General features: G+C 38.7%; 1 protein-coding gene across 2 annotated transcripts in view; it reads right to left on the reverse strand.

The window, feature by feature from the left end:
* The window catches only part of LOC126412828 (centrosomal protein of 97 kDa), a 196741-nt gene that overhangs the window by 15974 nt on the left and 153454 nt on the right, over window positions 1–27313 (reverse strand). For both annotated transcript variants that reach the window (XM_050082653.1, XM_050082652.1), the window contains one exon: window positions 7925–8035. In XM_050082653.1, the coding sequence (XP_049938610.1) occupies window positions 7925–8035 (111 nt within the window). The remainder of the gene's footprint in view (window positions 1–7924; window positions 8036–27313) is intronic.

Below are 27313 nucleotides of genomic sequence, written 5' to 3' on the forward strand. Positions count from 1 at the left end.
GAAACAAATTTCATATTCCTTCTCTCCTTTTCCTCTTTTTGGCTCCCTCTCTCTCCCTCCCATCCAACCTTCTGACTGCATCAAGCTGCCTACCCTTCCCCACTACATCCCTGCATGCCCCCACAAGCAGCACTTTACTGTCACCCATCCCTATCCAGTTACTGCTCCTGATAAAGATGAGTGTGTCACAGGCATATTTTTAGATCTTTCTAAGGCCTTAGATACAGTAGACCACAAGATTCTATTAAATAAATTAGAAGCATTAGAAATAAGAGGGTAGCTAATGACTGGTTTCGATCATACCTAGCAGATAGGGTACAAAGAGTAGAGATGACACATACTCTACATAGATCTAAACATTTAGTAAACCACTTATCAGAATCAAATACATTAATATAGGGGTTCCGCAAGGTAGCATATTACGACAAATACTATTCTTGATATACATCAATGACTTTCCCACTCACGGTGAAAAAATTTTCTTCGCTGATGACAGCAATATTATAGTCATTGGGAAAACAAGAGAACTCCTTGCAGAGAAAGCAAATGAAACTCTCAAGAAAGTTTATAATTGGTCAATAAGCAATAAAGTGACGTTGAACATAAAGAAAATGAATGCCATGAATTTCAGTTTGAAGAGGAAAATGACAATGTTAATTAAATGTAAATGGCACCTTTATAGACTGTATAACAAATGCAAAATTTCTAAGAATGAATATTGATTCTCAGTTGAAGTGGTGTGAACACACAAAGGTACATGCAAACAGAATGTCATCAGCTTGTTATGCCCTTAGAATCCTATCATCATCAGTGTGTAACATGCAGTGTCTTTTAGTTACATACTACTCTACTGGCCATTCAAATTGCTACACCACGAAGATGACGTGCTACAGACGCGAAATTTAACCGACAGGAAGAAGATGCTGTGATATGCAAATGATTAGCTTTTCAGAACATTCACACAAGGTTGGCGCCGGTGGCGACACCTACAACGTGCTGACGTGAGGAAAGTTTCCACACAATTTCTCATACACAAACAGCAGTTGACCGGCAATGCCTGGTGAAACGTTGTTGTGATGCCTCATGTAAGGAGGAGAAACGCGTACAACCATGTTTCTGACTTTGATAAAGGTCGGATTGTAGCCTATCGCGATTGCGGTTTATCGTATGGCGGCATTGTTGTTCGCATTGGTCGAGATCCAATGACTGTTAGCAGAATATGTAATTGGTGGGTTCAGGAAAGTTACACGGAACGCCATGCTGGATCCCAACAGCCTCGTATCACTAGCACTCGAGATGACAGGCATCTTATCCACATGGCTGTAACGGATTGTGCAGCCACGTCTCGATCTCTTGAGTCAAGAATGGGTTTGCAAGACAACAACCATCTGCATGAACAGTTCGACAACATTTGCAGCAACATGGACTATCAGCTCGGAGACCATGGCTGCGGTTACCCTTGACGCTGCATCACAGACAGGAGCGCCTGCGATGGTGAAGTCAATGATGAAACTGGGTGCATAATGGCAAAAAGTCATTTTTTCGGATGAATACAGGTTCTGTTTACAGCAACATGATGGTCGCATCCGTGTTTGGCGACACTGCGGTGAACGCACATTGGAAGCTTGTATTCGTCATCTCCAAGCTGTCGTATCACCCAGCATGATTGTATGGGGTGCCATTGCTAACACATCTCGGTCACCTCTTGTTCGCATTGATGCCACTTTGAACATTGAACGTTACACATTTCAGATGTGTTACGACCCGTGTCTCTACCCTTCTTTCGATCGCTGCGAAATCCTACATTTCAGCAGGATAAAGCACGACTACATGTTGCAGGTCCTGTGTGGGTCTTTCTGGGTACAGAAAATGTTCGACTGCTGCCCTGGCCAGCACATTCTCCAGATCTCTCACCAATTGAAAACGTCTGGTCAATGGTGGCCGAGCAACTGGCTCGCCACAATACGCCAGTCACTACTCTTGATTAACTGTGGTATCGTGTTGAAGCTGCATGGGCAGCTGTACCTGTACACGCCATCCAAGTTCTGTTTGACTCAATGCCCAGGCGCATCAAGGCCGTTGTTACGGCCAGAGGTGATTGTTCTGGGTACTGATTTCTCAGGATCTATGCACCCAAATTGCGTGCAAATGTAACCACATTTCTTCTTGGTGCAGCAATTTTAATGGCCAGTAGTGTATTCATATGTACACTCAATTCTTAGCTATGGCATTCTTTTTTGGAGAACAAATGCACAAAATATGAACACAATTTTAAAAGGATAATAACCTAAAATACTAGTCGAGCTCATTGCAAAGATATGTTCAAAACATGGGATTTCAACTGCTCCATGTGAATACATTTACCAGTCAGTTGTACACAGCAAAAATAGCATTAGTAATTACTGCACAAACAGCTCTGTCCAAGACCATGCAACAAGAGCTAGATTCAACTTACATTTACTAAGAAAAAATAAACATAAAACTCTAAACAGCATTTTCTACCATGGAATAAAACTATACAATAAATTACCAAATGAGAATAAAGAAATTGCTAAAATATACTTATTTAAAAAGGCAGCTAAAAAGCACCTGTTATGCAATACATTTTATACATCGAAGGATTACTTCGATAAAACAAAGTAGGTGTTTGAAAAAAAAAAGTTATACAAATAAATAATAATAATGATTATAAAACATCCAACATTCCACATAACACCTTCACATTATGTTTTTTTTTTTTCCTTTCCAGAACTACTTACCCCCAAGCTATGCATAGCACAATAGTAACACCTCTTTCTCTTTCTGAGCTCAACACTTAACTCATTATATACAGATGGTGACTCTGCTTTTCAGGATAGCAAATGGGAAGTTGTGGTACAGAAAATGACCCAGAGATCACCAGTGTGTGTGTGTGTGTGTGTGTGTGTGTGTGTGTGTGTGTGTGTGCGGGCGCGTGTCTAGTGAGTGAAGTGTTATGAAACAATGTGTGTATAGTGTGTGCAGTGACTGATAGTGCGATATGAGTGAACAGTGTGGCATTACATTATTTTAATAAGTTATTTGTAAAAAAAAGTATTGTATACCAGGAGTAAATCGAATGATTATCACTAACTAGAAGTCTGTAAATGTATGCTGTCCTCCATAAGTTTGGAAACACCATACTGCGTATTACAATAGAGCAAGATGAAAGTGATCTATGTGAGTTATTGGTCAGAATACGGAATAGCAAGCTCAAATAACAGTTAATAATGAAACGTACAGTATTGTACACTTCATTATTGTACATATACATACATATTGTAACATACTAGTATTGCTCCATTTTATGTAAACTGACGTTATCTGTCCAAGCAGTTCTATTAAATACGCCAGGTGGCACGAGTTGGCTGCATGGCTATGTAGAGGTATGATGTTTACATTTCTGTTCACTTGTGGTTGCGTTTGCATAAAGATATAAAACGCCGCGAAAGTAATTAAAAAGGCCCCAAAGTGCCAGACTGCTTATGAATCACAGGTAATGACAATCACTTTGCACCAAGAAGGCAATAGTGTCCGACAAATAGCAAAGAAACTGATTATTTTCTGCAGCGGAGTTGTCAAAACCATACACTGGCATCGAGAAACAAGCTCCTATGGAGATCGTCCTTGCTCAGGAGCACCCAGGAAAATATCAGAATGACAGGAAAAGTATTTGGTAGTGACCAGTAAACATAACAGATTAAAAACTGTCCATGAATTGACTGCTGAACTAAACGCAATGAGGGATACACTGGTGAGAGTCAACAGTGAGACGACTCCTGGCAGACAACAACCTCCAAGGTTATGAAGCAACAAAGAAACTACTGTTGCGCCCTGTCGACAAGAAGAAAAGGCTTCAGTGGGCTAAGAGACACCAACATTGGACGGCAGGGGATTGGGAAAGAGTCTTATTTACTGATGATGAGATTAGATTAGATTAGATTTACTTTCATTCCAATTGATCCGTAGTGAGGAGGTCCTCCAGGATGTGGAACATGTCAGAAAAACAACAATACATGACAAATATTTAAACTAAAACAAATAAGCTAATGTACCATTCCACAGATCCCAAGTGGAATGATCGTCATTTTTTAATGAACACTAAGAGTCATTTTACAAATACTATTGCACTGAATTTAAAATAAAAAAGTTTTATATTTATTTATAAGGTAAGAAACATGTAATACAATTACTGTAATACTTATTTACAATGAACACATTACTGCACAGAAATGGTGCAGAAGTTAGATTATACTTACACACACACACACACACACACACACACACACACACACACACACACAAATTTTCAGTGAACACATTACTGCACTGAAATTGTGCAGAAGTTATGTTGTACTTATATACAAATCAGTTGGTTTTCCTCAGAAATTCATCAATGGAGTAGAAGGAGTTGGCCACCAATAAATCCTTTAGGCTTCTCTTAAACTGAATTTCATTGGTTGTTAAGCTTTTTATGGCTGCTGGCAAGTTATTGAAAATGTGTGTTCCGGAATAATGCACACCTTTTTGTACAAGACTAAGTGACTTTAAATCCTTGTGAAGATTATTCTTATTTCTAGTATTGATTCCATGAATTGAGCTGTTGGTTTGAAAAAGTGATATATTTTTAATGACAAATTTCATTAAGGAATAAATATATTGGGAAGCTGTAGTTAGTATCCCTAGTTCCCTAAACAGGCTTCTGCAGGATGTTCTTGAGTTCACACCACATATAATTCTTACTGCACGTTTTTGTGCCCGGAAAACTTTAGCTTGGCTTGATGAATTGCCCCAGAAAATAATCCCATATGACATTATGGAATGAAAGTAAGCATAGTATGCCAGCTTTTTCATTTTTATATCCCCTATGTCTGACAAAATTCGCAATGCAAACAGAGATTTGTTAAGACGCTTCAGCAGTTCTGTGGTGTGCTCCTCCCAGTTGAATTTATTATCAAGCTGTAATCCCAAGAATTTAACACCGTCCACTTCTTCTATCTTCTTGTCATCATATGTTAGACATATACTCTTGGGACACCCCTTACAAGTTCTGAACTGCATGTAGTGTGTTTTTTCAAAGTTTAGTGACAAAGAATTGGCTAGGAACCAGTGATTAATGTCTACAAATATTTTATTGGCTGATCTTTCTAAGACTACACTTGATTTGCTATTTATTGCAATGTTTGTATCATCAGCAAACAAAACAAACTTGGCATCTGGTAATGTTACTGATGAAAGGTCATTGATATACACAAGAAAAAGTAAGGGCCCCAAAATGGAACCTTGTGGGACCCCACATGTAATTAGTTCCCAGTTGGATGATGCCTGATAGCTTGATACATGTCTCTTTCCTAATAACACCCTTTGTTTCCTGCCAGAGATATAAGATTTGAACCATTTTGCAGCATTTCCTGTTACACTATAATATTCTAGTTTACTTAAAAGGATATTGTGATTTACACAGTCAAATGCCTTTGACAGATCACAAAATATACCAGTTGCCTGCAATTTTTTGTCTAATGAATTAAGTACATTTTCACTGTAAGTGTAGATAGCCTTCTCAATATCAGAACCTTTTAGAAATCCAAACTGTGACTTTGACAGTATGTTATTTGAGATAAGATGGTTATAAAGACGACTGTACATTACTTTTTCGAAAATTTTTGAGAATGCTGGCAACAGTGAAATTGGACGGAAATTTGATGCTATTTCTTTATCTCCCTTCTTAAACAGTGGCTTAACTTCAGCATATTTCAGCCATTCGGGAAATATTCCACTGATAAACGACTGGTTACACAGATAGCTTAATATGTTACTTAGCTCAGAATCACATTCTTTAATTAACTTTGTTGATATTTCATCATACCCACTAGATGTTTTTGATTTTAAAGATTTTATGATGGACATTATTTCTGTTGGGGTAGTGAGGGTCAAATTCATATTATGGAAGTTACTTGAAATGTCTGGTCTAAGGTAATCCATAGCAGCATCTACCGAACCTGACAACCCCATCTTTTCAGTAACTGTTATAAAATGTTTGTTAAAAAGTTCTGCAACACTATACACATCTGTCACCAATGCATCATTTACTCTTAATGCTATTTGTTCCTCTTCATGTCTGGTTCTACCGGTCTCCTCCTTCACTATATCCCATATTGTCTTTATTTTGTTATCTGATATGACTATCTTTTCCTTGTAATATATTTGCTTTGACATCCGTATTACAGTCTTTAATATTTTGCAGTATTTCTTATAATGTGCTATAGCATCAACATTGGAAATGTTTCGGATTGACAGATACAGTTTTCTTTTTGTTTTACAAGATACCCCTATTCCTCGAGTAATCCATGGCTTCTTTGTAGACTTTGCTCTAACCTTGGTAAGTTTTGGGGGAAAGCAGTGTTCAAATAAGGTAAGCACTTTATTAGCATTGAATCCAAGTTCAAAATATTCGGAAGTAAACACCGTCAATTTGTACGTCGTTTGCCCCATCAACGCTTGAATCCTCAGTGCGTAATTCCAACTGTAAAACATGGAGGGGGTTCTGTGATAGTATGGGGATCCTTTGGAGGGAATAAAGTTGGAGATTTGGTGAAAATAGATGGAAAACTGAACCAAAAGGATTATCAGGCCATTCTCCAGCGACATGCTAAGACTTCTGGTTTACATCTGATTTGGAAAGGGTTTGTCTTGCAGCAAGACAACGATCCGAAACATATGTCTCACTAGTGTCAGAAATATGTGAAGTCTCTAGAGGTTCATAAAATATTGGAAAACATGGAATGGCCGCCCCAATCCCGATTGTAACCCAATCGAGCTGCTACGCGATGAATTAGACAGGAGGATCTGAAAATGGGAAATCATGAGTGGGTCACACTTGTGAAAGGTCCTGCAGCAAAAATTGAGATTAATTCCAACTGAAACCTTGGCAAAACTGACACAGCGCATGCCGAGTGTGTGCAAGGCAGTGATGAAAGCAAAGGGGGGGGCTATTTAGAGGAATCGAAAACTTAATTGTTGCATCTTCCTGTGTATTATCTGAGCTTAATAAACATTTGGAAAACAACAAAATGCACTTTTATACTGTATTTCCTTTCCATTGTCTATAATTACTCAAAACTTATGGAGGGTAGCGTATGTGTATATGAATTAGCTTATTTTAAATTGGTCTAAGCTTGTAAATATTTTGACATGTCCTATATCCTTGTAAATACTACTTACCAACCACCCTTTGACATTACGTGCTGTAGAATCCTGCATGGTGTTGTGTACGGCCCTATATATAATGTACTCATGGCTTTACTTATATCTATTTTGTGTGGTTGTGCTGAAATGTTACTTCCTTGCACATCAACTACTTCAATGGTCATTGCATCCTTCTTGAGGCAATTTTAATGGCCAGAAGTCTATTTTGCTGTTTCAGTGTACTGCACATCTTAAATGGAACCTATAACTATCTTGGGACTGGAATGTTGTACATTACTACTTGTAATTAATGTTTTAGCCCATCATAGTTTATAACCTTGAAGTATAACAAAAGAATATTCAAAGTAAAATCCTATTTTCAAGCATAAATGTGCATGCTTCTTAATAAATTGAGATGAAATGTGTATGGGAAAATATAATCTACTTTTATTCAGTTGCACTTAGACATACAGCTACCAACTGAGGAATGACAAGTAAACAACAGGTAATGTTTTAATTGACTTTCTGTACATCATAATTTAATAGTCATAGATAATTCAATTTTAATTTTAATTTGATTATTACATTTGGATCTTGCTGTCAAAGATCCAAATCCAATAAATCTATGCCTATAAATCTGTTACTAAAATAAAAAAAAACCATTCTTGTAAGTATGAATTGTTGGTCAGTTTCTTTCTCAGTAATATAAACAAATAATTACCTGGCTATGCAGACGTGAACAAGTTTCAGTAAGTTCTTTCATTGTGTCTGCGTCTGCTCCTTTACTGCTTCCACTAGGTTCATTCTTAGGTGATGGCTGGAGATTAACTACCTGTTAAAAACAAAGTCTGTTTTACAATATTTCATTTTATTGCGTTCCACAAGTTGTTTATTAGAATATATTTACTTTCCAAGCAGACAAAGTTAAATGAATCCTTTTGCAGCTTTATTGTAACTAAACATTTATCTTTAACAATTTCTTTTATTTTACTTAGGATAAATCTCTCTCTCTCTCTCTAAAATGACACAGCTCTAGAAACTGTAAATGGTATTGTCTGCAAGCTGTATAGAATGTAATAACCTGCAGAAACAAAGGATATTTTTTATGCTAACTAGTAGAACAGGATCTACATTAGATCTGTTTGACATACACTCACAAAACCACCAATAGCAGAATTGTACTGCCTTTTACAATTTGTTACCAGGGACACAAAGCTTAGGTTGTTATAAAAAAAACTCTCATGTTGCTTAACCTTACTGAAGTGACCTCTTTAGTTCTCGACTTATTACACAAAGTCAGGGCCGTAAAATGATGTCTGTTCATTGAATTTGGACCTTGATGGATCCTAAATGTGCCTATTAGATATCCAGAAACAAATGTGGACAAAGAAGACCATTTAACACTTCCAAGTTTTCAAAGTACATACAAAATCTAAAAAGGAAAGAAGTCCAGTTACCTAATCAGACGCATACAAATACGCTGTTAACTGATCATTTCAGCTGACTCTGGGAGATTTGATCAAAATTTCCAGTAGAAATGAAAGATGTTGACATTGTTAACCAAATCTTCACAATGCAGTCCATTGTATGGACGGCAGTAAACATTTTGCTTGAAATTACAACCAGAACATTGTGAAACAAAAATCTTGAGGTACACAATTATGCCATTTTTGACCATCCAAATTGACTGATTATAATGTAACAATGGAAAGTCCAGGATGGAATAACAATATTGAATAGATTCTACTCAACACACAGAGGTGGTGTTGAACCAACTACAGGCACAATGAAAAAGAACACTAGAAACATATTTAGCTTTCGGATAAAGCTCTTCTTCAGAAGCAGAACTCTCATGCATTCACACAACAGCAGCAGCAACAACAATAACCCCCCCCCCCCACACACACACACACAAGTCTAATAAGACCCAATTGAGACTACATCTGACGTCAGCAGCAGTCTAGTTGGGGCGGGTAGCGAGGTGGCAGCATGTAGGCAGGGGGAGGGAGAGCAGGGTAGGGATGGGAGAAGATGTTGGTGCTGCTGTGCAAGTGTGGAGGGCCATGGTAGCGACAGAACAGGACTGCTACCTGCAGCAGTGGTAGGCTGTGCTGGGGGAGGAGGAAACTGAAGAGGGGAGAAATACCGAAGATAAAAGGTCTTGTAGGTGTGTAGGTGGGATAGATGGCAGGTCTATATTGGAGTGAGTGCAAGAAAGGAGATAGGGAGGTGGAGGATGGGGATCAGTGAAAGTTGAGCCCAGCAGAGTTAAGGGAACAAAGGATACGTAGTAGGAAGAGTTCCCACTTGCGTAATTCAGGAACGCTGGTGTTGGTGGGAAGAACCAAAATGGCAAAGGCTTGAATGCAGTCAGTGAAGTAAAGCACATCTTGTTGGGCAGCATGCCGAACAACTGGGTAGTTTGGCTGTGTCTTACCCATTCTTGCAGACAGACAGTCTGTTAGTTGCCATTCACATGTAAAATGCAGCAGTGTTTATAGCTGGTTGTAATTATAATATAAATTAATGTCATCCTCATGGAACACTGCCTTAATGACACACTGTCAGTGCAACTGAGAGCTAAGCTGGCAGTAGCATTTGTTCAGTTATGGTCAACCATACCAGACAGGTCTCAGCTGAGGAGCCAGGCAAAGTGTTGCATATCGATCTGTCTTCAAATACCTTTCCCATAATAACCCGGCTCTATACCAACAGGAGCTAACCGGTGGACTGAGCAACTCAGATTATCAAAATTATCCTTTTTCCCTGTTCCCCCTTGAATAAGGTACAGTAACCCTAACAGAAAACTCCCTTGTCATCTACGTTAAGAGGTTGCTGAAGGGCTGGCATCAAAAAATTCTACATTACTCAGATCAGAAGCCAACAAATTATGTGATGACAAAGGAAAGCATCAAGGCTAAACGATTTTGGAATCTAAGATATACAGGATGTTTCAAACCCGCTATTACAGACTTCTAGTAGTTGTAGAGGGGACATAGTAGATAAATATTTGATAAAGAATCCATGTTCAGAAATGTGCATTTGTATATGAAATAATTTTGAAGGTCTAACCACTTTCAAATCTCTCACTTCACAGTAGGTACTGAGCACTATGTACTCTGCAAAAGGCCATGACATGGGCACTATTTCAAGTACTCTTTGATGGTTCTCTTCTACATGGTGAAGGACATCTTCCTTAAACGCGAGAGTGTGGTGCATCTATAGAGTGCCACAATCAACCCTCCTAGTTGTGAACATACTGCTTTCTCGCATCTATTGTTGTAGTTAGGCGAAAATGATATGTTGTTTCATAATTATGAAAGTGACTGACAACGCCTGTATCTCAGTTTGTGCATGTGCCGTGACGTGGGAGATATGAAAGTAATCCAATCCTCAAACTCATTTTATACCCAAACGGCAAATTCCAGACATGGGTTCCCTACCAAAACTTTATCTACTATGTCCCCTCTAGAATCATTGGAAGCTTGTAATAGAAATTGTGAAATGCCCTGTATAGAAAGCAGGTATTTTAAATCTAAGAGCTGTAAAAAACAAAAAGGAAGAACTCGTTGGGAAGCTGTTTAGAAAGGAAATTGATATTACAATAATAATGAAGACAAAAAAGAAATTGAAAGGAACTAACGAAACACAAAAATAAACACTGTTTGACAGTGGAGCTGCCTAGGTAGAAAGAGCTGTTTCCATAGTGGAAATATTAGCAGAGAGAAAATGAAAAAATAAAATGTTTTTAAGTTTCACCAATCTAAGTGAACGGATTTTAACTCTTACATCGAGAACAGAGAGAGGAAACCTAACTTTGACAGCCATACATGCCACAGAGGAAAACAAACAAGAGAAAGCTAAGCAGTTCCAGGAAGGTCTTCATTCAGTTATGGATAAAATTTGTAAGAATAATTTCCTTATTGCGTTGGAGATCTTGGTGCTCTTGCAGGAAACACGCCAATTCTCAAACTAATAAAAAATAAAAGTGGACACACATCAAATGAAAAGCATTAATCATGGAGAGAAAGAATATTCACAAGTTTACGACAAGAGGACAATGATTGACTGTGTGATAGACAATAAAAAAGTTAAACCTACATGTAGTAGACACCAGAGTACATAGAAGTAGCATTGTTTACATAGATCAGTTCCTAGTAGTTTCTAAAATGAGAATTTTTGCTGAAAGCAGTACAATGCTACATAAAATTATACAAAATGAATGAAAAATTTACAAGGTATATTTACAACAAGTTAAACTGAAAAAATATCTGTATTAAAGCCAACTACAACTGTTGTAGAAATTGCTTGAAAATCCAATAAGTGGCGACATTAGCAAAGAATGGAAAATCTTAATGTTGGCAATACTGAAAGAAAAGTCTGTCTAAAGCCCTACTAAACCGAGCAGAATCTCAGCTGGATTCAAAACTAGGAGAATACCAAGGTGGCTTCAGTAAAGGCTGATCATGCGCAGAACAAAGCCTTAACTTGAAAAACTCGATGAAATATTTGCATAGTACTTCAAACAAAAGTTAGGTCATCATGTTTGTCGACTTTAAAAAAGCATTTAACATTATAGATCGAGAATCCCTTTTTGAAGTGTTAGCAGAATTTGGACTAGATCAAAAGACAACAAACATGATAAAAGAAACACTCACGGAGACCAAATCCAAAGTGAAATTTATGGGAGAATTGAGCATAGAATTTGAAATAGACACAGGAGTACAACAAGAGTATGGACTGTCCCCAGTACTCTTCAATTGTGTTCTTGAAAAAGTTGTTCCAGAATGGAGAAAAGCAGGTGCACCAGAACACAGATTGGGACCAAAATGTAAGGGCATAGAATTAGACTGTTTAGCATTTGCTGACGACATGGCACTGATGGCCCAAGACATTACCGATGCACAGAAACGGCTAGAATTATTACAAGAGCAGGCAGCAAAAATAGGATTACAAATTTCATTTGAAAATAAATAAATAAATGAATAAAATAATAATAATAATAATAATAATAATAATAATAAAAAATACGACTGACAACTAAGATGCACCTTCTGACCTCAAAATTGGTAATAACTACACCTCTCGAGTAAAATAATTCAAATATTTAGGTGTATGGATTGCAGAAAATTGTAATGAAAAGAAATCTGTCGGATCAAAAGCCCAGAAAATGGAGATGGTGTTTCAGTTAACAAAAAACATTTGCAACAAAAAAGAGTCTCTCGTGGAACTGCAAAATACAACACTACACAACAGTAATTAAACCCGAAGCTCTCTACATATCTGAGACACTAAATCTTCAACACAGAACACTAAAAGGGGAATTAGAAGTGAAAGAACATAAAATAATGAGGCAACTCCTAGGACCAAGAACTCAAGATGGTGTGCATTATCCAAAACCCAATGCAGAAATATATTAAAATATCTCCAAAATAACAGACACAATGTGCATGAGAAGAATCCAATTCATGGGGCATTTAGAAAAAATGGACTAAAACAAGTTAATGCACAAAATCCATACATTTTTAAACAACAAAACTACAACACCAAACTGGTACAAGCAGACAGAAAAAGACCTGAGAGAATTAGGGTCTCCAAATCTACATGACAGAAATAAAATCAGAAAAATCACAAACACACAGGATTTTGAGGAAGAAGAGAGGAAAACTAACGAACATACGTGGTCTACGCAATGAATGCTAGCCCATTCGTTGCTTATGAAGGAATAGTGGGCGAAAAGGAAGGCCAACAAATATTGATTATGCTTGGTCCTAAGTGATCCATCTGCAAAGAAGAAGAAGAAGAAAGAAGAAATGGAAATTCCAGAAAAAATTCTAACAGAACGATATATATATATATATATATATATATATATATATATATATATATATATATATATAAAAAAAAAAAAAAAAGGAGCATAGCATCGTCAACAGGCACACACAAAAGAGAATGAAGACTTGTTAGCTTCTGGAAGAAATCCTTTGACATGCTAGAGTAAAACACACACACACACACACACACACACACACACACACACACACACACACACACACACACGTACATACCCCTACAATGTGCTGGCTGAACACACAATGCTTGGATTACAGTTTAGCAGGTCGATTAGCGAGGAAAGAGGGAGGGGGAGGTAGAGGGAGAAACAGGTGGGAAACAGCTCAGGTGTGTTGGCTAGGAATGTGGGAGCGAGACGAGGCAGAAGCCTGGGCTAGGCATATGATACACGGGCTGGTGAAGTGCAGTGCATCATGAAAATGATGTGGAGGCATGGTGTAGGACTTATGTTGTTGTTGTTGTTGTGGTCTTCAGTCCTGAGACTGGTTTGATGCAGCTCTCCATGCTACCCTATCCTGTGCAAGTTTCTTCATCTCCCTGTACCTACTGCAACCTACATCCTTCTGAATCTGCTTAGTGTATTCATCTCTTGGTCTCCCTCTACGATTTTTACCCTCCACGCTGCCCTCCAATACTAAATTGGTGATCCCTTGATGCCTCAGAACATGTCCTACCAACCGGTCCCTTCTTCTGGTCAAGTTGTGCCACAAACGTCTCTTCTCCCCAATCCTATTCAATACTTCCTCATTAGTTATGTGATCTACCCATCTAATCTTCAGCATTCTTCTGTAGCATCACATTTCGAAAGCTTCTATTCTCTTCTTGTCCAAACTATTTATCGTCCATGTTTCACTTCCATACATGGCTACACTCCATACAAATACTTTCAGAAACGACTTCCTGACACATAAATCTATATTCTATGTTAACAAATTTCTCTTCTTCAGAAATGCTTTCCTTGCCATTGCCGGTCTACATTTTATATCCTCTCTACTTCAACCGTCATCAGTTATTTTGCTCGCCAAATAGCAAAACTCTTTAACTACTTTAAGTGTCTCATTTCCTAATCTAATTCCCTCAGCATCACCCGACTTATTTCGACTACATTCCATTATCCTCGTTTTGCTTTTGTTGATGTTCATCTTACGTCCTCCTTTCAAGACAATGTCCATTCCGTTCAACTGATCTTCCAAGTCCTTTGCTGTCTCTGACAGAATTACAATGTCATCGGCGAACCTCAAAGTTTTTATTTCTTCTCCATGGATTTTAATACCTACTCCGAATTTTTCTTTTGTTTCCTTTACTGCTTGCTCAATATACAGATTGAATAACATCGGGGAGAGGCTACAACCCTGTCTCACTCCCTTCCCAACCACTGCTTCCCTTTCACGCCCCTCGACTCTTATAACTGCCATTTGGTTTCAATACAAATTGTAAATAGCCTTTCGCTCCCTGTATTTTACCCCTGCCGCCTTCAGAATTTGAAAGAGAGTATTCCAGTCAACATTGTCAAAAGCTTTCTCTAGGTCTACAAATGCTACAAACTTAGGTCTGCCTTTCCTTAATCTTTCTTCTAAGATAGTGGAGCTTATAATCTAATGAAATATCTCTACAAACGTGAATGGAAAACTGCCAACAGAAATGTAATAGAGAAAAATCAAGGTTAAAACACTATAAAGAATTTGTACAATTTTAATAATAGAACTAGGGAGGTTGGAGTCAGTTTTAAAATCTCTCAAAAATATGAAAGTTCCAGAATTATACAAAATAAACTTGGAAATAGTCAAATATAGTGGAATAATTCTAAAATGTAGATATTTACATCTAATTAACTATGTTGGAAATACAGTCACACCAAAGGAGTTATGGAAATACAGTCACACCAAAGGAGTTATGGAAATACAGTCACACCAAAGGAGTTATGGAAAGCAAAGGTAATCGTCATTCAAGATGGGAGATATAGTATTCATCTGATTATGAGACGAGATTTTTTTCCCAAATTCATTATTTGAAAAATACTGGGTCATCTTAGATTTGCTGATTTAACTATTGATGCTGAGGTCAAAATTTTTATTTTTTGTAGTTAGGTTACGTTACGTTAGGTTAGGTGTCATCTTACATTTACAGATGAAGCTTTGGCAATTGAGGTCACATACAGATTTATTTTGAAGACTTTGGAAAGGTACCAGCTTGGCTGAGAACTAGGACAAGTGCGGAAAGTGGTGTGGTGAGCGAGCAACAAAATTTTATTGTGCTGGCAACCATGGAAATATATACCACGTACCTTGACTAATTATGAACACAATGCCTATGTTTAAATGGCAGTATTCCTGAATTGGTTTATAGTCAGAATTGAACTGACTTTAAAATTGGACAAATACTCAACAATAGTACACATTTCTGCAGGAGACAGTAAATTATAGATGGGGGGCAGTGGCATAATTATGAGTTTTTTGCAGGAATGTTGTCAATGCTCACCACAAGGTTTGATGCAAACGATAGGGGGTGTGTTAGCTTCTGTTTCTACACAGGCAATGCAAGACCAGAGGGCAGATGACATATCTGGAAGCAAGAGACAAAGGAATATTGTCACATTCTCATATGATATAGATACGAAATCTGTTATGTGCTTGGAAATATCGGCTGTGTTCCCAAGTTCCACTGTAATCACAACCTTGGAAATTGCAACATGTTCTGAAGAAACAGCCAAATATTTCTGACAACCCACATTAAATTTCACTGCTACTCGAATACAGAAATACATTGCCTCTTTCCTCACCTCTCATTCGTTAGTGAAACTATCATCCAAGATGATGATGATGATTATGAAAAACAGTGATATCACAGACAAATGGCTTAAATAGAAATCAAAAATGGAAGTGAAGATAAAAATAAATGTAAACTATTTTTTTTGTTTATTTTATTCTCTCCTTCCATCAGAATGTAGACCATCAACAAAATACATAAGTTATTAGGTATTATGTTAGCTTTCTTATACAGATACTTTACATCAATAAACCAGTTTGCAATTTTGATTAGTCAGAATATGTTAAAATAAAGTTTTCACAACAAGCCTCTTAAAAATGAGGAGAGTAAATTTTATGTGAAGGGGATACTCGGATAAACGCGGTAATTATCGAGGAATAAGTTTTTTAAACTCATGTAAAATATATGTGAAAATAATATATAACAGGCTCAATATGATAGCACATGCTCTTTTATCGGAAGAACAATGTAGAATCAGAAAAGGTAGATGCTGTGTAGATGATGTATTTAGACTCAAACAGATATTGTAGTAAAGATGAGAGTTTAACCTGAGAACGTACATTTCCTTTGTTGATTACGAAATGGCTTTTGATTAAGTAAATATGGAAGAGCTGTGGAGCATAATGCAAAAGAAAGGATGTTCAAAACATCTGTGTAATACGGAATTTATATAAATGTCAAAAATTGTGTTAGATCTTGGATACATAACTAACAGAAGAAATTTTCATTAACTGATGTGCGTGGCGCAGTTGTAACTTCTCACCAATTCTCTTCGACATATACATGGATGAAGCAGTTAGAAAATGGAAAGAAAATGTTCATCATAGAATAGAAGTGTACAGGGCTATTACAAATGATTGAAGCGATTTCATAAATTCACTGTAGCTCCATTCATTGAGATATGGTCACGACACACTACAGATACGTAGAAAAACTCATAAAGTTTTGTTCGGCTGAAGCCGCACTTCAGGTTTCTGCCGCCAGAGCGCTCGAGAGCGCAATGAGACAAAATGGCGACAGGAGCCGAGAAAGCGTATGTCGTGCTTGAAATGCACTCACATCAGTCAGTCATAACAGTGCAACGACATCTCAGGACGAAGTTCAACAAAGATCCACCAACTGCTAAATCCATTCGGCAATGGTATGCGCAGTTTAAAGCTTCTGGATGCCTCTGTAAGGGGAAATCAACGGGTCGGCCTGCAGTGAGCGAAGAAACAGTTGAACACGTGCGGGCAAGTTTCACGCGTAGCCCGCGGAAGTCGACGAATAAAGCAAGCAGGGAGCTAAACGTACCACAGCCGACGGTATGGAAAATCTTACGGAAAAGGCTAAAGCAGAAGCCTTACCGTTTACAATTGCTACAAGCCCTGACACCCGATGACAAAGTCAAACACTTTGAATTCTCGGCGCGGTTGCAACAGCTCATGGAAGAGGATGCGTGCAATGCGAAACTTGTTTTCAGTGATGAAGCAACATTTTTTCTTAATGGCGAAGTGAACAGACACAACGTGCGAATCTGGGCGGTAGAGAATCCTCACGCATTCGTGCAGCAAATTCGCAATTCACCAAAAGTTAACGTGTTTTGTGCAATCTCACGGTTTAAAGTTTATGGCCCCTTTTTCTTCTGCGAAAAAAATGTTACAGGACACGTTTATCTGGACATGTTGGAAAATTGGCTCATGCCACAACTGGAGACCGACAGCGCCAACTTCATCTTTCAACAGGATGGTGCTCCACCGCTCTTCCATCATGGTGTTCGGCATTTCTTAAACAGGAGATTGGAAAACCGATGGATCGGTCGTGGTGGAGATCATGATCGGCAATTCTCGTCATGGCCTCCATGCTCTCCTGACTTAACCCCATGCGATTTCTTTCTGTGGGGTTATGTGAAAGATTCAGTATTTAAACCTCCTCTACCAAGAAACGTGCCAGAACTGCAAGCTCACATCAACGATGCTTTCGAACTCATTGATGGGGACATGCTGCGCCGAGTGTGGGAGGAACTTGATTATCGGCTTGATGTCTGCCGAATCACTAAAGGGGCACATATCGAACATTTGTGAATGCCTAAAAAAACTTTTTGAGTTTTTGTATGTGTGTGCAAAGCATTGTGAAAATATCTCAAATAATAAAGTTATTGTAGAGCTGTGAAATCGCTTCAATCATTTGTAATAACCCTGTATAATACATGCATAAACACAATGCTATTTATGGATGTTCAAGTAATTCTACAGGAATATGAAAACAAATTTCAAAACTAATTTTGTTTTTAAATTTTGCAGATAGCTACAAAGAAACTAAAAGTCATGTCATGGGTAGGGAAATATAAAAGCTTAGGCTGGAGTCATCAGCTGAAACAGACAGCAGATCCCCACAGAAATTCTATTCCACACACTCTTCATCACAATATAAAATGGACTCAGTTAAAATGTGGTGTACAGTAATTTGCATGCCACAAGCATCAGAGAATGAAGGGAGGTTCTCTTTCCAGTGTATAATGCCATATATTAGGGGGCAGTGCCCATTTTAGAGACAGCACAGAGATGATTCAACCCACCACAGCGACTGGCAAGCCACAGCCAGGTAGTTTGCTTCAAGTGCAGCTTATTGTCCCTCACTGCCATCCACTCCTCCTCCCACAACTGTGTGGATCTCTGACTCCCCAGTGAAATGATAATCTGTAGGCGAATGGCACAATGTGTAATGACAAGATGTTCCCTGCAGGCCCCTTTGGCGGCTCTGTCTGCTTGTTCATTCTTCCAAAGTACCATGTGTTCTGGTGCCCAGACGTGGGAAGTAGGTATTATTCTGCTGAACACCACCTGCTTCCCATGTCACTGTAGGACATAAAGTTGGTCGTAGATTAATTGGACCATTTTCTCTGCTGGTTACATGTCCCACAAAAAAAAAAAAAAGGAATCTGAACAGAGAAGAAACTACTTGCCCGGACAATGACTCTTCTGCTTTAGAACTCTCAGGGTCAAACAGAGCCCTGCAGAAAATATAGTATAATCACAGGAAAGACGAATCCTGAAGACATGGTAGAGGAACACTACATATCAGCTAAAGGAGTTCCCTTATTTGAATCCATCAAAGTACACAATCTTAAAACTGTCAAGCAAATTTAAAATGCTAAAATGCGGAGATTTACATGTGAAATGTGGAGTGCAATTTTTATAAAAATTTGTCTAGCCTAAAGTTATTCTGGGCCTCTATAGGAGTCAAGGTGAAGGTCTGCTCCAACCTTGGTGTAAAACATTAAAACCAGCAATACCAATCTCTAAAAGGCAACCTTGTGCACCAATTCCATACAGCCTCACCAGTCAGTGTTGAGCACGAAAGAGTCTTTCCATCGATGACCATGCAACAGTATGGTATGCAAGTTTGTATGGCATGGACAGTGTTCTATAGGACTTTCATGTCATGAGGAGTCGTGGCCTGACATGAAATGGCGGTTCACTAATCTCAGTGCAAAGGCTCAATATGGTGCTGGTACCAAAGGCCCCCCTTGACCAGCGGAATTGCTTCATGGTCTACCACGTCCAGCATCATGCTGACCCATCCACTGTGCACCCACAATCAAGCCATGAGTACAAAAAGACCCTGTAAAACTGAAGCAGACATGTTTGGTCTGCTACCTGTGAATTTTCACTAAAATTGTTTTAAATACTGGGTGCTTGAAGAGACTGTCTTTCCATGTGCCTAAGGTGTGGTAACTATCCACGTTTAGAGTCGAATGTGAGACCAGAAACCGCACTATGTCATTAAAATCATAAATAGTCCCTCATCTTTGACTACGGACAGTTTGAAATGGAATGCAGACATCTTACTTATGCGGAGTTTATTACTATGACAGGGCGTATGCGCGAGCAAGAAAAAAAAATTCCTGGATTTTTCCCAGATGTCCCGGTTAAAAATACACTTTCCCCTGGGTGAAAACACATTTTTTCCGTGTTACGTGACAGTATATTTTCCCTCGAAACTGCAAAACTTCTTTGAATGGTTATGGTTTTATACATGGTCGTAAATTTTCCCGGCACTTTAGAAAACGAAACTCAGGGAAAAAGACACGTTTTGGAAATATCTTTGATGTGCAGCAACACGTGCACTGCGTATTTTTGTATTACGAAAGAATACATTGGAATTCCACCAAACACCGCATGTTACTTGAAATCGAGATTGCGATGCACTTTTGTACACCAGTCATAGCTCGTGTAACGTTATCTCGCTAGCCGATGACAGCGGATATTCAGAGCATAGGACACGTAATGTAGTCAGCCAACAGCAACATCACTGTTCAGTAGCATGAACACACAAACAGGGAAAGTTAATAGTTTAAATTAATTATGTATATTAATTGTGTTGCGACAAGAAAAGCAAAGGTTTTACATATAATATTGGTCTCTTAGATTAATAAGCTGCAAGATAAGCTAAGCCTTCGCATATAATGTTGATCTTTTTTGCTTGTGTTACACTAAGATATATCACACAAATGAGCCAGTAAAATTTTTAATAATGACGTAAATGTCTAATCTTCAGGGTTGTAAAGTCTTCTAAATGGCTCATCATCAAAGAGCTGATTTTTAAATGAGAGTCAAGTGCACTGTGATTTAAGAAATTCACTGTACATTTTCGCACATAGTCCACCTTACATAAAAGGATATTTACTTTGAAAGTAACACTTTTCAAACCACCATTCACAATATTTCTCGCGACCTGTCAGTAATAGGCTCATTTCAGCAGTTGTCAGAGAGCACAGGTAACAGACGACACCGCACTTGCGCAGCTACCATGACGTAGGAAGCCCGTACGTACGTACGTACGTACATGTAAAACATTGAAAGATCATACATTATGTCATAAAAGAAACAACACATGAGAGGATACTTCAAGAGCACCGGAATTTCATGAACCATACTTAAATGTGCACATTTAAAGTGCATACTTAAAGTGCACATTCATATGTCCATATTCCTGAAACGGCCCTTGACCTGATATTAAGCTTTTCAGTGTGGTTTTCAGGAAGTAAATTTTCTTGAAGCACCAGTACTGTATTATATCATGTTTGGTTCTTTACTATGGCATAATGCCATGCGCGCTAGAAGATGAAAAAGTGCACCTGAAATGCAATGAACAATTGAAACAAGCCGGTACTGTGGAATTAAACATTTCATTTCAAATACATTGACTGCCTCTGCAGAAAAGGTTAATAAAAGTCAAATTTCTTCAGCAGGCAGACAAAAATAACTTCACTGTTCTGCAAGGTGATTAATGCTTGACTGTCAGGAAGGTGGAAATAAAACAAAATCTGAAACTAATAACATATTTTAGCCTTCCGTAATTATGTGAATGTATTTTAATTCACTTGATAGCTCCCAGCCACAGATAACCATTTTGTTTTCATTTGATGTGAGAGCAAATGAAGGGGGAACAGCAAAATCACCAAATGTAAACACAGGTCACATGGAGACTACCCACTATTACTCAGACTGCTCTGCGCATCAGCCCCAGATCTACGATATTTACTAACTGGGTCAATACTAAAAAAATCGAATTTTCAAAAATATTTTCATCCTGTAGCGCACATCTTCCTGTAAAGTCTTAAACATAAAACATATATGTTCAAGGAAATGTAAGGTATGTTATTTTGTCTCAAGTGTGCCAAAGTGCAGTGCCACGCGTTTTCATACCGCATTCTTCTATCGCACGTCACTGTATTTCGCTCTGTGGAATTGAAACATGTATATTTTGTAATGAGTGCCATCAAATTATATTCAGGACATGGGGTGAATAAGAACTCTTCAGAAAATTTTCACTCTTTAGTGTCTATTAGCTAATAACTTGCTGTTTTGTCCAACATAAAATGAAATATAGGATACATAACACCAATAAAGACAAGAGACAAGCAAGAAAGTACACATTTATTCAATCCTTAGTTCCTAGCATTTTTTTTCTCTCTAATCTTGCTATAGCTTTACATAGCGTACTTTCCTTTTTGCGAAAGACTATTACCTTATCTAAGTTTATCCAACGTTTTGCTACATGAAAAATTGAAATGTCGTTATCTAATACTGAAAAAGCTGTTAATACAAATAATACCCAAGACGGGTGTGGTTTCTCAATCTGATTACATCTATTTTGTCACTGCCTGCTAGCTAAAATAAAATATTCTAATATTACAGCAATTTTGTAACACACAACAAATAAACGAGACTGTTTTGGCACAAATGGTCATTTTTATAACACGACAGAATATAATTCACCAAGTACCAATATCAAATGCCTATTAGGCCTACTACAAGCAAAAAGCTTTATGTTAGGTAATAGTTTCACATTTCATTCATATGCACCAGTTTTTCAAGCGTGAGATCGAAAAGTGGTATTATAAAATTTTTATATAAATTTGGAATCGTCTTATTCTTCCATAATTTGTGTGATGTGCCCGTTTCTTTTCCTTCCTCGTTCTAACAAACAATCTTGTCATCACCAATTCTGTAGCTATTCCTGCCATTGCCAAAATTTGTTCGCCAATTAACTAACCCTGCCAGAATCACAGGTTTAGTTATCCTGCGATTATTCTCCAGTTAGGCGTCGTTACATGTTTGTGCAACACGTTTTCCACGTTACTTCCCAACTAGAACTTAAGCGGCTGCTAGCCGGGGACTGTACAACTGGTCCTTACTAGTGTAGTGATCTGGCCAAACATTTTCTGTCCAAATCTATTTCTTGGGTACACCGAGAAGATAATACGTAATCTTTCTCACATGTTATTCCTGTTAGTCATTTATTTCCATTCTGGTAGTCTGAATCTATGGATTTCGCTAGCAATTATAACAACGCTGTTCATTCACAAACCCAATCAACCACATAACCAGACATCGATTGGGATTCATTCGTTTGGCTTTACTCCGCTCAGCTCGTATAGCTCCGTACCCTTTTGTTTGCGGAAAGTTTGTTTCTAGATGCGACAAGGATTCTCCTGACAGAAACATCACGTACACTATGCAGGAATTCAAAAACCAACTTATGATTCATTCAGAAATTAACTTAAAATGTGTTCAAAATGTTCAAAAACCAACAGGGATGCATTTCAAAATCATATGAATAATCGATAGACCAATGTGCGCTGGATGCTAGGTGGTTTGTGAAACAAGTTTTTTTCCCTCAAGAATATGAATTTGACGCCCCCTTTTCCCAGCAGAATCAAGCTGCGACTGCTTGCAAAGCCAACAGCCACAATCCTGTAGCCAGAAGCGGGAGGATCTACTACTCAAATGTGACTCGTCTGCGCATGTGCATGAGCCCGCTCATAATTGCCAAAAGGAATCTAATACAAACAGCTGTGACTTCATGCTCATCGGAGGCAATTTGTTGTTATGAAGCATTGCATAGTCTTCCTAAAGCCTTTGACACATTTTGCTGTTGACAGACACTTGCATGAGCATTGTGAGTCGTCGTCGTATATGGCGCGTTTCCTTTGCAATTTAAGCTATTTTAGTTTTTTTTCCTCTCATTTATGTTTTATTGTTGAAGTATTATTCTGCAGTAGCGGGATACAGTAGCATCCTTTCTTAGAGTATAGGTTCTTACGAGTCAAAATTACAAAAATTTAACAGAAAACTAAAACAATAAAAAATTCCCGGGTTTTTCCCGGATCTCCCGGGTCGAATACACCCTGTATGAGCAGTTGCGCACCAGATGTCATTCCACTTTTGGGCAAAGAGAGATTTGACACAGATCCACATATCCACAGCTGGAATCATGAAAGGGAATGACTTAAGTATCTGCTTCTCTAGCCAGTTGGTTAGCCAGCTCATTCCCTGGCATGCCCGCATGACTTGGGACTCAGAAAAAGACAAATGAGCAGGCAGCACGGCCAAGGGCAGAGAGGAGGTCATAGATAGCAAGACCAAAGGGTGAAGTGAGTAGCATGGTTGATAGCCTGCAGGCTGCTCGCTGAGTTGGTACAAATTAAAACACTGTGGAGGGATGCCTGAGAAACCAAATGGAGGACCCTGTGAATGGCTAGAAGCTCTGCTGTGAACACACTACATGATCCTGGCAAGAACTGGTATTCCAAGCCAGTATCCCACCTTATCTATTGTCTTAGAACAATCAGTGAAGAAGTTGGTGGTTACAGGACTCCGGAAAACCATGGGAGTGACAGAGACCTTAGGACCCTCGAATAGGTTGGTCTAAATCTGTGGTCTAGACACTATCCAAGGGGAGATGTGGGAGAAAATACATGGAGGGCATTGCAGTGGATGGAGATCCCAAAAGATGGAAGTGAGACACATGCTGACTGGCATTCCCACCCATGGGTGGTTGTCAGGAAGGAGACATCACTTGTTTGAAAAGAGGGCGGGGTACACAGGATGGTGAGGGAATTGGCGAATGGCGATTGTGTAAGAAACCAGGAGTTGGCTCCATCATATATTGAAAATAGGAGTTGGCAGGCGCTGCAGTAAGTTGAAAGCATAACATAGCATCGAACTTCCTGAGCTGGAATGTCTGTGTTTGTCCTTTTGAAGGTACACATTGTCTGCCTCAGTGTGATGAGCAGCTAACTCTCTGTCAAGTTGTTCTATAGAAGTATCTTTCACTGAAGAAAATTTATTTCTAGCATATAGAACACCACATTTCGTGACACATATCCATTTTAGACTCTTTAAATGTAAGGTTCACCTTACATAATTCACTCTTGTGTATTCCTCTCGAAACTGGCCCATCCTTTCTATCACAGCAGAGCTTGTACATAGTTCACAAATTCAGATATGACGGTAGAGAAACTTTATTACTTTCTTTACATGCATAGTGTGATTTATAATGAGGATATAATGAAATGTGATGTTTTTTTCTTTTAGTTTCTCAGGAGGGTGTTTGTTACCAGGTAGTGTTTTTCCCTGTTATCACTTAAAGTTCCAGACACATTAACCTGTCGATTGGTATATGCAAGTTTAATGAACATCTGGGACTCATCAATGATATTCATGAAACATCTGCAAACACGAAATCATTCTCCTTTTATTTGGAAATGTAACAAATGAGTAACCATATGTAGTGATGTAAACTGCCTGGGCACATATAAGTTGGGGCAGATGCCCAAAATTTGTAAATGGACAAGCATTTAAGTATTTTAAAGATTATCGATAAGCATCGCTTATAAAAAAAAAAAAATTTTAAACTGATATTTTGCATTGGAAAAGGTATTTTGCAACACTGCTTCTGTAGTGGTTGGGTACACGAGTTGAAAAAGCTGCTAAGTATTGTTTTAATAAGCAGATAAAAAAAGAGTAAAAAAAAAGTTTGTCCATAGCGATTTTAATTATGCATGAGTGGTGTCGATTCTGATTCCTTGACTTCAAGAATTGCCGATTGTCTAGAAATTGACTAGTACCATAATCGAATGAGTACAGCATCTTGGGCATTGATTCTTTGTTAAATCATTTTTATGTTAGTGTTCTCATTTTATCTTCACAGCAGTGCAGTCATACAAAAGTATGATAAAGAAAGGAGCAGAATAGAAAACCATAGTCTCTCAAACGTTGCTACATCTGACAGTACAGATACGCAAATGATTAGCTTTTCAGAGCATTCATACGAGGTTGGCGCCAGTGGCGACACCTACAACATGCTGACATGAGGAAAGTTTCCAACTGATTTCTCATACACAAACAGCAATTGACCGGCGTTGCCTGGTGAAACGTTGTTGTGATGCCTCGTGTAAGGAGGAGAAATGCGTACCATCAAGTTTCAGACATTGATAAAGGTCGGACTGTAGCCTATCGCAATTGCGGTTTATCGTATCGCGACATTGCTGCTCGCATTGGTCGAGATCCAATGACTGTTAGCAGAATATGGAATCGGTTGGTTCAGGAGGGTAATACGGAACGCCGTGCAGGATCCCAATGGCCTCGTATCACTAGCAGTCGAGATGACAGGCATCTTATCCACATGGCTGTAACGGATTGTGCAGCCACGTCTCGATCCCTGAGTCAACAGATGGGGATGTTGGCAAGACAACAACCATCTGCACGAACAGTCTGATGACGTTTGCAGCAGCATGGACTATCAGCTCGGAGACCATGGCTGTGGTTACCCTTGACGCTGCATCACAGACAGGAGCGCCTGTGATGATGTACTCAACGACGAACCTGGGTGCACGAATGCAAAATGTCATTCTTTCGGATAAATACAGGTTTTGTTTACAGCATTATGATGGTCGCATCCGTGTTTGGCGACATTGCGGTGAATGCACATTGGAAGCTTGTATTCGTCATCGCCATACTGGCGTTATCACTCGACGTGATGGTATGGGGTGCCATTGGTTACACGTCTCGGTCTTGTTCGCACTCACGGCACTTTGAACAGTGGACATTACATTTCAGATGTGTTACGACCCGTGGCTCTACCCTTCATTCGATCACTGTGAAATCCTACATTTCAGCAGGATAATGCACGACCACATGTTGCAGGTCCTGTATGGGCCTTTCTGGATACAGAAAATGTTCGATTGCTGCCCTGGCCAGCACATTCTCCAGATCTCTCATCAATTGAAAACGTCTGGTTAATGGTGGCCGAGCAACTGGCTTGTCACAATATGAAAGACACTACTCTTGATGAACTGTGGTATTGTGTTGAAGCTGCATTGGCAGCTGTGCCTGTACACGCCATCCAAGCTCTGTTTGACTCAATGCTCAAGCGTATCAAGGCCGTTATTACGGCCAGAGGTGGTTGTTCTGGGTACTGATTTCTCAGGATCTATGCACCCAAATTGCGTGAAAATGTAATCACATATCAGTTCTAGTATAACATATTTGTCCAATGAAAACCCGTTTATCATCTGCATTTCCTCTTGGTGTAGCAATTTTAATGGCCAGTAATGTTTAAGCATCCTTGAAACACACAAACACCATGTTTTGTAATAAGTGCAACTCGTCCTCCCTCGCATATTCGTAGTTTTTCCTATGCACATATGGTCATATTGCTGCAGATTTATTCAAAATCTGTTCATAACTGTTCTGTTACTAAGCTGCAAATGATCTTAAATGTACATAATTATGTTTACTATCTGCTCCTTGGACAGTGATTGTCCTTTACTACATTTCACTGGAGACAGGATTCATTGCTCCCTGTCAGACAAGAATGATGAACTACACATCTGACAACTGTTTCAATATCACTTTCAGTTGTTAAGTGAATTTCGTTGTCACCGTGCTCCTCACGTACCCTGTCCACATATTCGAGTTTATTCAACACCACAAATTCCTCTGACTCATCTCTCAAAAATAGTTCAACTTCCACATCTTTTTCATTCTGCAAAATTCCTTGAGTTCCTTTCTGGTGAAATGTGCATTTTTTTATTTGTTTATTGTTGTCATTGCTCTGCTCTGTATCAATGCTACTAGCACTGTAGCGCTGTTGTGAGTTACTCATCAAATAAGCAGTTCATAGCCTCATGCTGTACTCACCATTGGATACTTCCAGTCCT

Source organism: Schistocerca serialis, chromosome 7 (genome assembly GCF_023864345.2).
Source record: "Schistocerca serialis cubense isolate TAMUIC-IGC-003099 chromosome 7, iqSchSeri2.2, whole genome shotgun sequence".
NCBI classification, from domain to species: domain Eukaryota; kingdom Metazoa; phylum Arthropoda; class Insecta; order Orthoptera; family Acrididae; genus Schistocerca; species Schistocerca serialis.